The 12099-nt window shown below is 36.9% G+C and overlaps 1 protein-coding gene across 2 annotated transcripts; it reads right to left on the bottom strand.

The window, feature by feature from the left end:
* Positions 1-393: 393 nt before the first annotated feature.
* On the bottom strand, positions 394-5758 carry LOC102004376 (olfactory receptor 2D3-like). Of its 2 annotated transcripts, XM_013511770.1 has the most exons (2): positions 4836-5758; positions 394-415 (listed from the first exon to the last, which is right to left on the bottom strand). In XM_013511770.1, the coding sequence occupies exons 1-2, from the start codon at positions 5744-5746 to the stop codon at positions 394-396; spliced, it is 933 nt and encodes a 310-aa protein (XP_013367224.1). In that variant the 5' UTR covers positions 5747-5758. The 2 variants fall into 2 exon arrangements, with proteins under 2 accessions (XP_013367224.1, XP_013367223.1); XM_013511769.1 differs by lacking the exon at positions 394-415 and having other exon boundaries at positions 4823-5746.
* Positions 5759-12099: the final 6341 nt, after the last annotated feature.

Consider the following 12099-nt stretch of genomic DNA (forward strand, 5'->3'; position numbering starts at 1 on the left):
TAAATGTTTGTAGTACATAATGTTTACATTCCTTGTGGAAAATTGCTACATGTACATAATACATCTTAATTCCTATTTTTGCCCTTTGCCTTCCCAATCTTCCCCTTCCAATCATGTCTTGCTTCCTTCTATTTGGAAAACATAATTCTAGAATAGCTTTTCATTGAACATAAATTTCAACCACCTTTTCATGACTTCTTGAATGGTTTCAACTGTGTCATTCAAAAGTATATATCTAGGGGCTGAGGATTTAGCTCAGTGGCACAGCGCCTGCCTGACAAGCACAAGGTCATGAGTTCAATTTCTGGTACCAGAAAAAAAAAAAAAAAAGCATATATCTATTGGAATGTCCTTAATGTGAAAATATTGGAATAAAGATATTTGCAGAAGTAATTAAGGGAAATCCTGAGATGCGCTCATCCTGGATTAGGGTGGTATTAAATCCAGTGGTAAGTGTCTTTATAAAAAGATATAAAAAGAGGAAGGAAGCCCAAGTAAGACAGGAAATAAGATTGGATTTATGCTGCAACAAGCCAGGGAAACTTACAAGCCTCCAGAATCTGACAGAGCAAGGTCTCTGCTCTACAACTTGGGGAAGGAGCTGGCTTGCTGACATCTTCATTTGGGGCTTCTAGGATGCAGCACTATAAGAGAGTAAATTTCTATCTCTTCAAGCAACAAAGGTTGTCGCAATATCTTATGGCAGCCCCAGGAAACTGATGCCAAGTCTTACTGAACTGTCTTACTGATCTTGTCCTGCATTAGCTTCCAGACAAACCTCTTTCTTTGTGACATTCTTAAACATCCACCCAAACCATTAGTCATCCTGACCTCTCTACCTGAATCCTTTTCTTCCAAATATCTCCTTGTTTTTTTTTTTTTTTCTTTTTTTCTCAACATTCTGGTCACAGTAAAAATATTAATTTCTGGAAAATGTAAGACATCTGCTAAATATAAGAAGGCCTTTCCTGATCACTCACTTAGAAATACAGCCCACTCCTGCTTGATAGTTATTTTCTTATAGCACTTATTAAAATGAGACACATTATATGTCTTATTTATTTTTACAGTCCCATCTACAATTAAATTCTAATAGAATTGTAGTTGTAAATATTTTTTATTGCTATGTATTCAACATCTAAAAGAGTGCTAAAAATATATGGTCAATAAATGAGTTCAATATATATTGAATAAATAAACTCAAACTATATTATATAAATCAATATTTTATGAATTGACAAAATGAAAAACATACAACATGTGGTATAAATGCAAGAAATTTCATTACCCTTGAAATCTGAAAAGTATTTACTTCACAGTCAGGATGATTTCAATGACATGTTAGTTTCTCTGTCTTCTATGTTCCTCTACCCACTAATACCTTCATAAAACATATACACCAATTGCTAGAAAAATATATTGAAGCAGAAACAGAGATATACAAAATAGAAGTCTTAATTTTTATTTTTTAAATATTTATTTAGTTACTTAATTATTTTTTTGAGATAGGCTCTCTCTGTAGTCCAGGTTGGTCTTGAACTCACTATGTAGCACAGGCTGGCCTCAGACTGTAGGAGGTCCTCATATCTCAGCCTCCCAAGTGCTGGGATTACAGGTGTGTGCTACTATGCTTGGCTAGAATTCTTAATTTTTAAAGATTGAATTGAATTTGATAAAATAACTCTCTATAGTTACTATAAATTGGAAACATTTCTAGTAACAGACAGCAAGAAATTCATGGAAATGTACAAATCCAAATATCACACTTTGAGTAGCATTGATTTATAGCTTTCATTTTTATAATACAAGTAACATGTGAAGTGAATCTTGTTAGTTATGGTGTTCTGAGATTTTGCTTCAACATCTCCTAGACTTAGAAGCCAATAGCCTCCCTAACTATAAAAAGAGTATACAATGTCTTTCTCAGTATTTAGAAAGCTAAATGTTTCTCGATTCTCCGTGTGTGTAGGTCATTGAAACTTGAAGGCGGCTTGCAGACTACAGCAGACCACCCTTCATCCATGATACACACTATGTATTTCACACCATTCAGCAATTTTTTGTTGTTATTTTTTTTTTAATGTATGTGGTGCTGGGGATCGAACTCAGGGCCTTGTGCATGCAAGGTAAGAGCTCTACCACTGTGCCACATCCCCAGCCCCATCCAGCAATTCTGGAAAAGACATTGAGTTTTCTGAATTTTCAAATGTCCCTCTCAACAAAACGGAATGCTAGTAAGCCAAAAAGCACTGTGATTAGTATCCTTACTCTTGACCAGATCTTTAGGAATGCTGTGATTTGAAGTCATCAATATATAGCATTTCTTCTGTGAATAATTTTCTAAGTTAATGCATGCATAGTAATTCTCTCCAGTGTGTTCCATGTTGATGCCTTTCTGTAGAATCATCCTGATCTCAAAGTTGTTTTGCAGTCTGAGCTTTTTCTAACTGTGCTAACCACCATTTTAAAAGCCAGGTAGAAGTGATCTGTCCCTCTCTACCTTCCTATCCTTCGTGGTGGAATGGCAGTTCCAGAATCTGGAAATGAACCATAATTTGTTCAAAAAAGACATACATTCTGAGTTCTTCTTGTCCTAGTATTTATTATCACTAACTTTGGACATACAGTACTTACCTGCTTTCTTTTGATAGAGGAGAGGGCAGAATAGTGAATGCTGAAATGTTCAAAATTGTGTCTATCTATACACAAGTTACCAGAGAGCTGAGATTAGATACTTAAACTAAAAAAACCTAAGCACTGACATTAACTTAGTTCAGTAGACTTTATTATACCTTTTCTTACACTGCAATAACACAAGTACTCAATTTTTAATATATTTTTCATATGTAAGCTGTATATTGTTAAAATAAGCTATCAATTGATCCTAAAATACTACTGAATCCCTTAGAAATATTGTTATTAAAATATGTAGTAATTCACATATTTTAAGTATATTAAAAAGGTTGTGGGTTAATAGATCTGCATTTTTAAAGTTCTTAAGTACAACTTTCATTTATGCAGCATTTAAAGATAACAGTGTTTGACGAAGGCAAGATGCCAATTCACCAACGGTGTTTCCTTTTACACGATCACAGGAGCCCATGGTACATAAAAGCACTACACATCCGATGGCTATAGTGAATCTACTGTTGCATATACTTTATCTCCCATGCTGAATAATCCTACACACACTGCATTTGATGCAGCAGGGATGGCAAGAAATAGAATGTGCGACACTGGATACTAAAGACAGATCCTGGATACTGAAATTTCAAAGGCCAAAGTTGGGCTTTTCTCATTTTCTCTACCTGATCTTTATCCCTAATCACTTTGTTTGAACATACGTTAAAAGTGATAGGTGAACTCCAATTGTTAACTACTTCCAGGAACAGAATGAAGTGTTTGTATAATCTTCCCATTTTGTAAAAGGAGGACCTTGCTAAGATAAGCAAAGCGGCATTATTCTCTACAAGAATCCCTACAGAGGGCTCCATGGCAGAAGAGCAGGACAAACTGGGGAAGGGGGAGTACAAGTAAGTTTGAGAAAGGAAGTACAAGTACTTGAATATGCTGTGCCACAATATGTCTGCCTGGAGAAATGGAGAGTCATGGGGGGAAACTGTACTGCGATGGTCCATACGTAGCTTTTTCTGGCTCTCAGGTTCAGAAACCAGGAATGGAAATTCATACTGATCCTGTATAGCTATGAAGCACTGGGTTCATCCACTGTCATCCAGGCCAGACCCTGGCCTTTAGTTGAGTGTGGTAGGAAATGAGATAACAGGGGATTTTCTTCTAAAGGAGGGGCAGCATAATCCTAAACTCTGGTGAGAAGCTGCAGGCATGTCACCAGTGATATTTCTGCCTGACAGGTGTATTTAGAAAAGACAAAAGGATCAATTCATCGGGGCTGGGGATTTAGCTCAGCCGCAAAAGCGCCTGCCTGGCAAGCGCAAGGTCGTGAGTTCGGTTCCTGGTACCGGAGAAAAACCAAAAAAAAAAAAAAAAAAGGATCAATTCATCAACAAACAAGCTGCAATATTTCCTCTCATGTGTCAGCCATTCATTCTGTTCTATTTCCCACTGAGGAGAAATTTAAGGGGTAGTAGTAGTACTGAGGAAAACATGTCTTAGGGAGAGGAGGCTGAGGAATGTGGGAATCACAGGGGTTTCTCACATGACAGCTCTGGTGTAAGGAGGTTGCTTCTCAATTCCTAGTTCCTTCAAGTCAGCAGTTACTTTTAGAATAAGCCAGTGTGCAATAAAGATATTTGGTGAAAAGTGAGATCCTGAATCCTGTTGATTCAGCTAAACCACTCCCTTACTTGTGGTTGAATTGGCTATAATAGTTTGAACTTCCAGAGATAAAAATGTATTCTTAGTATCAGACTTTCATGGAAAAATTACTGACATTCTCCCAGGAACCTGGGAGAAACTATCTTATTGACATCTGCTAGGATTTCAACAGATCTTTGGATAGCTATGAATGATGCTGACATGAGATAAGTTTGGCAAGTAGCTGAGGGGACTGGAGACAAAATATTTCTGGGTGAAAATAATTCGTTACACTAAAAACAGTATAAGTGAAGACCTACCTTGCTATTTTAAAATATTTTTAGTTAGTAGCTAATAAACTGCCACAAGGCAATTTGAGGCCACAGAAAATAAGCTTGTGCAAGGCTGCACTTGGCAATTCTGAAAGCATTCCTGATGTCTCAGATTAGAGATGGTTCACAATAAAAGCTGTTGAAGAATTTACACTTTGGAATGGCCCCATACCCCTCATATACACCAAGGTGAAGATCCCTGACTCTGTAAGGCTTTATCTTTTAAGCACTTTCCTAAAAGCTTCCTTCACATCTTTGTTCCTCAGGCTGTAAATGAATGGGTTCATCATGGATGTTATGACTGAGTAGAACACCGAGATCACCTTGTTCCCCTTATTCATTTTCTTTGTATTTGGCTGCATGTAGGTAAATATTGTTGACCCATAGAAGAAGATAACAACAATGAAGTGAGAGCCACAGGTAGAGAAGACCTTGAGTCTCCCATCCGCTGACTGTATCTGAATCACAGTAGAGATGATGTTCCCATAGGAGAAAAGGATCAGAGAGACAGGACCTAAGAGGATAAGGATGCCCATTGCAAAGATGGCCATCTCAGCTTTGTAGGTTTCTTCTGAAGCCAGCTTCAAGAGTGCAGGAGGCTCACAAAAATAGTGATTAATTACATTCGATCCCCGATATGGGAGGCTTAAAGTGAAGGTAGTGTCTACTAAAGACACTAACACACCACTAACCCAGGATGTTATGGCTAGCACAATACAAACTCTTGGGGTCATGATGGCGGAGTAGTGCAGAGGCTTGCAGACAGCTGCATATCTGTCATAGGACATCACTGCTAGAAGTGAACTCTCGGTACATCCCATTATAAGGAAGAAAAACATTTGAATTGAACACCCAGCAAATGAAATGGTCTTTTTCATGACCAGAAAATGTAATAGCATCTTGGGAACGATAGTTGTAGAGAAGCAGAGATCAGTAAGTGACAGATTTTTAAGAAAGAAGTACATGGGTGTATGAAGTCGAGAGTCAAGGTGAATTAGGAGCATGATGAGCAGATTTCCAAACACAGTCAGCAGGTAGATGATGAGAAATACCACAAAGAGCAGAAGCTGGGTTTGACGATCTGAAGAAAGGCCCAGCAGGATGAATTCAGTCAGATTGGTTTGGGTTTCTTTGCCCATGGATGTCTGTCGCTGTCTGATTAGCACACATAGAGAGATAAGAAGCTCATTATGATGTAGCAGGAAATGCAGAAAGTAAAGGGCTCATCAGAGAAACAAATATATTTGACTTTTAAAACTCTTGTAAATGTTTAAAGCACTGGCTTTTCTAATTTTTTCCTCCATATACGCTTCCGAAGGCTTTTGGTCAGTAGGAGCAGTGAGCCCAGGACTAGGTCTTTTTGGTGATGTGGCTGCAATGTGCTATCATTCGTTGTTCAACAACTGTGTGGCTAAAAACAGGAAATAGATCTGTAGAAACTTACACATTCTTCATCTAAATCAAAGAAAAAATGATACAACTGTGTTATGCTGATTTGTAAAAATATAAGAATTTCTGTCTTAAGTCCCTGTCTGTGTTTTATTTTGTAGCTTACAGGTCATGGAGCAGATCTAATTTTAATTTCATCAAACAGTAGATGCTAATAATGAACTTACCTGTTCAATTTCCAGTACACTCTCTTTTGTCTTTCCATGTAAGAAAGGAAAATTGAGGCTATGTTAGATTGTACTATTATCTACAGTCTTTGTCCTTTCCTAAATTTTTTTTTTTTAAATCTTTGAGGCAGGGTCTTGCTATGCAGTTCAGGCTGGCTTTGAGCACATTTTGTAGCCCAGGCTGGTCTTGAACTCACAACAGTCCTCCTGCCTCAGCCTCCTGAGTGCTGGGATTACAAGCATGCACCACCATGCCTGGTTTAAATTCTTTATTAGATCAGAGAACTAGTCCTTGATTGTGACGGTGATCATCAAAGATATAGTATGATTGGACCTAATTACTGTGGGGCCACTGCATAGCAGTGTCTTCTCTGGTATGACAGTGTTAGACCTCATTAATGCTTCAGTTTGATTCAGAAAGTCCAATAAGTTGGATGAGTGCACTAGCAAGAAATGAGGCACAAATCTGATGCTCTGAAATCGACAAAAAACACTATTAAAAATCTATGTCTCTGCTGTACACGTGGAACAAACCAAATACATGACCCTAATGGGTAAAGTAGATCAGGAAGAGGAAGGGAAGGTGGTACATGGCTAAAACTCACAGCAGGAAACTGATATGGCTGGGGAAGATTGAAGTACTGGGTTTAGAGTTATTCTTTAGAATGAAGGCAATGTCAGAGCAGAAATCAGCCTCCTGAAAGGACCATCTTGAGATATGTATAAGTAAAAGACAGCAAACACATAAGGGTGTGTTTTTGCACAAAACCTATGTCTAGCTGGCAATGCAGGAGAAATGAGAACAGAACTTGTAGCTGGACCACTGGCTCATGAGTTACTATGTGTGACTTGAATTATAGGCCACCAGGTGACAGTTTTCTACTTAAAATGTTTAAATTCATACTGGATCTGAATTCAGTCTAGTCTAACCTATAGGAATTGTTATTAGCTTTGAGGGATCAGGAAGGCAGAGTCAGGGACCACTCTGAGGTAATGGAAAAATGAAATAAAAATCTTCCCTTTTCCCTTCAGTTAGATATTACACATTACACAGAGGAACAGTGAAAAAGTCAAGGGCATCAATAACCAAAATAAACTTTTGCTTAACTCAGTGCTTTGAATCTAAGGTTTATAATATATTGATTAGAAATAAAATAAAATTAGTGGGCTACTACCAGCATTTATTAAAACTGAAGAAGAAAAGAAAATATCTCTCACAATAATATAAGTATAGCTTTGAAAAAAATATTTGTCTCATTAGGTGTGTATCTAAGCGTGTTTGTGTGCATTTAGTTATAGAGTAAATTATGTACCCTATTAAGATCATTATAAAACATTCTAAAAATAATATGGCTATAAGTCAAAATGAATAAGGTCTCATTACTGAATTCAATTTCTAATAAATTTTGAGGAGTCCATTTCTTACTACTTAATTGCTGCAAATTTTTTTGCAATGAAATGTATTATTCCCATGTACAGTTTGATGAATGTCAACATATGTGTATAATAACATGATTTTTAAGTATACATGATTATATGTTTATGACCCTCTCCCTTTGACATGACTCAGTTTCTATGTCACTTCATATATCTGCATCTCTTGCATGTAATAAATTTTCAAGAAATGTTCCCTAACTGCGAATAAATAACTGAATACATCCAGGAATGAATTGATTCCTTTTCACTCACAGGTTCCTTTCGCTCCTTTTTCTGCTCTCTCTCATGGACGCAGACACACACATTCACTCACGTGTGAACATTCGAATATTCCTAAACATTACTCATCCTGTTGAAAATATACCATGAAATTTGGAAGGCACAGCTGATGCTGTTTTACCTAGGTGATCTTCTTGGACCATGGAGATCCTACCACAAGGAGAAAACAAGGCAGTATCACTTAGGCTCCTTGTGCAGGTCAGAGGACATCGTCATGAGACTAGAAACACACCCTCAATTTGGAATCCATGAGACTAGAAATACACCCTCAATTTGGGATACATGAGACTAGAAATACACCCTCAATTTGGAATCCTTTGTCTCAAGTGTATCACTGCCTCTGAGACCTATGCAAATAGTGCTTGTAGAACTAAAACATTAGTACTCCATAAGCTCTCACTTCCCTCAACTCTCCAGGCAGTTGACTGTCAATGTAAGAAAATTAAAATTTCACTTCTTAGGAAGCACACTCTGATGAGTCCAGAGGGTCTCACCAAGAATAGACTGTAAGAAAAGCAAAAGACAAAAAGGGTACCACTATTGAATTGACTGAATAATCAGAAAACAGGAAGATTCTGGTGGTTGAAGGGGCGTGATTTGTTTGAGTAAAATGACCCTTTTGGTTTCCTGGGACTCTGTGTACCTAAACTGACCCCTCACAGAGTCCAATGCCAAGATTTCTACAATGAATACAAAGGATACAAAGAAGATGGGAAAAGAAAAATATCCTCTGCAAAACAGACTGTGTGGGCTGTAGAGGTAAGGATTTGGCCTTCTGTCAAGATAGGCTCAGAATTTCTAGTTTTGGAGGCCTTTGTTTCCTTTAGGTTCTTCCTTCTGGGTTACTTGGGCATCTTTCTCCTTATGTGGAGGCCTGGAATGAGTGTCCCATAAAGATAAGAACTGTGGATGAGCGTATATCACACAAAATACAGTAGAAAACAAGATATCTAAGCTGCACATCTAGAGTTGTGGTCCAAGTGATTCTCAATCTTCTCACCTGACAGCAGGCCCAAATTGGACTTTGCAGTGGTGTGCATTCCAGGTATTCTTGGCTGTATTCTTGGCTGCAATAAAAAAAAATTTTTTAAGCACTGACACTGGACTGAATATTGTTCTATGAAGAATGATGAAAAGAATGAGGTCCTAAGAGAAGATGCAAACAAGATAGTCCCTGGGGTTTCCTTTGGGAATAACTCAGTTTGTTATTTCTTCACACAATGAGATACCTTGGGACATTTTGTTTTGTTTGGAAGCATAAGTCAGTTCTGAAACTCTCCTCTAATTTCTATTTTTAACTTTAAAATTTTATTAGGACACAGTTTTGGTACATAATGATTACATTTACCCTAGGAGCTGGCACATGTACACACACATCTTAATGCTCTCCTCATCCCCTACCCTTCCCTTACCTCCCTGTTCTTTCCATCTCTTGGGCCCCTTCCCATCTGCAAAAGATCCATTTCTATTTTCCTTTCTTTTTCCATCCACTATCCCTCCCTTCTCCCTGCATCTCTAGTTTCTCTTCGTATTTGACAAAGATCTTCCTACTTCATATTAGTTACATTTTATTTTGCTCTGTATTTATATTTTGAGTTTCTCATATAAGGAAAAAATTTCAATATTTAGCTTGTGTATCTGATTTATTTCACTTAATATTATGGTCTCAAGATGCATCCATTTTCTTTCAAATCCTTCAAGTTTATCCCTTGGTAGAGTAACACTCCATGTAAATATGACATTTTTTTATCCATTCATCTGTTGACAGGCATCCTTCCCTAAACAACACAAATGTTTTGTATGCTCGAGCCTGAAAGGACCAAGAAACCACCCATTCATATCCTTTCTCAAGATCAAAGAATATGCAGACAGGCATCTTGGCATTCTCTACATCATACTGGCAGAAAATTGTGAATTTTCACCCTTTTACAATATTCTCTAGTAAAGTGGGTTTAAAATTATTGTTGACTTGGGATACTATGGCCACTGTTAAGTAAATTTAGCTAGTATTACAAGACAAGTCTGAGAAAATTTCTTTAAAAAATTGAGTACTTGAATCTGATGTTTGAATAGATTCATATTTTTCAAAGTATGATGTAATGAAATTGATTAATGTGCTTTTCCTGTCAAGATGTATCTCTTTTAAATGAACAGTTTTATAGTCCTTTACCATATTTCTGACTACATTTTGTCCATCTACCTTCTTAGTGCTTCAAGTGAAATAATTATTTGCAACTTCATAATAATTTAAACATTTTATCATCAAAAACATTATGTCTTATTACCTAACTCTTTAGTCATTATTAGACATTTATATAGAATTTGTAGGATTTGATAAACCATCAATTAAATGAGATGGATGAAAGAGAAAAAATTCAAGAGGAAATTGAGATTTCCAATTTAGAAGGCTATGTGGATATGTGTGGAATCTATCTCAATCAAGTACATGGATAGAATTAGTGCCTTCCTATTAGTACTGATATTTTATAATAAAACAATAGGCTGAAGGTCATAGGGGTGAAGGGACTGGTGTAAAGCCAAGCAGAAGTGAAATAATCTGGGATTCTAACTTTAGTCTTCTCTTCAGATGATTACTCTTACCTCTTTCCATGTCCCTTCCTGATCTATTTCACTGGCTCTGTGTAAATTTCTAGAGGGAAAACTAGTGTTGGAGTGCTGTAGGAAAATATGTAATGACTGCTTTTTTTAATCTTATCCTTGTCAGGACATATTAGATTGACTGCATCAAAAAAATTAAAAGGATGAGAAGAAATAGATGGAAGAGTTATATGTTTATTTAACTTACTGATATTAAATAGAAAAATAAGCTGATTTTTGTTCCAAGGATAATCAGCCATACGTGTCTACGTCTGAACAAATTCCCTCTTTTTGTAAGAAGATCAGCCATATTGATTAGAATCTGCCCAAGTGACCTCATTTTAGCCAATTTTCTTTGTTAAAGAACCTACTTCCAAATACAATGAGAAGTGATGAACATTACAGAACAAAATGCATTGTAAAATCATTTATATAAAGGTTACAAATACTCCACACAAAAAATCATGTGTTTTATATGTATATAAGAGTAGAAGTATACAAGGTGGACTGGAAGGATACTACTAAAGGACTTCAACATGGCTTTGAGGGGCAGAATACAGCTCTATGTGGATATATTTATCCAAAGTCAGCATTGTAGTACTTAATATTTGCTATAGTAGAAAATTATCTGTTAAGAGGCTACTATTATATCTCAGATAAAAATTTTCTGCAATGAAAAGAAAAATTTGCCCAAAGATCTTTTTCACTAGTTTAGATACCTGTAAAACTTTTTGCTATCCTCAATTTTGACAATTTGTCTTTTTATTTCTTTGATGGTTCACTGCTGATGGATGTCCAGAATACTCAAAGCTTTTACCTACCATGCTGTCCCAGAAGATTAATCAGTTATATGTCATTCTTTCTATCCTCCTCAAATGCTATTTTAAATAAAGTAGCATAGTTGCAACTGAAATATAAGTTTATTAATTTTTTTCAGTCTTTTTGAGACAAGGTCTCCTTATGCAGTTCAGACCAGCCTTGAGCTCACTTTGTAGGCCAGGCTGGATGCAAACTTGCAGTGATCCTCCTGCCTAGCCTCCCAAGTGCTGAGATTACAGCAGTGTACCACCACGTTTGGCCTGAAATACATTTAAATATGTAAAAATTGTGAAGTACAATGATGTATAGCTTTCAATCTTCAATTTTTAAAACCAGGGCCACCAACAAAATAGTTCCATTTTCTCTACTTCTCCATATATTTAGACATGTAAAAATACAATATTTAAAATGTTAAAGTATAAAGGAAATATGAAAAACTTGTAACAGGAAATATTGAACAAAAACTACACTGTTACATGGACAGTAAGATGACTCACTTGGAAGTCAATATATCATGTAATCTATATGAATACATAGCAACACAACAGAAGTCTATGAGACATAATGGCTTTAGACTGTTCCGGGAGCAGCTGGACTCCTGGGCTCAAGTCTGTGCTCGCCCACACCACTACAGTTCCCAGCTGAAACCCGCAGAGAGAGCCAGGTATTTCACAGCTACTCCCTGAGGGCAGAGCCCGCGCATCAGGACCCCGTCGCCCAAGCCCCAGGAACTTCTCTGGCTG

The sequence above is a fragment of the Chinchilla lanigera genome, unplaced genomic scaffold, assembly GCF_000276665.1.
Source record: "Chinchilla lanigera isolate Chin_1 unplaced genomic scaffold, ChiLan1.0 scaffold00013, whole genome shotgun sequence".
In the NCBI taxonomy this organism is placed as follows: domain Eukaryota; kingdom Metazoa; phylum Chordata; class Mammalia; order Rodentia; family Chinchillidae; genus Chinchilla; species Chinchilla lanigera.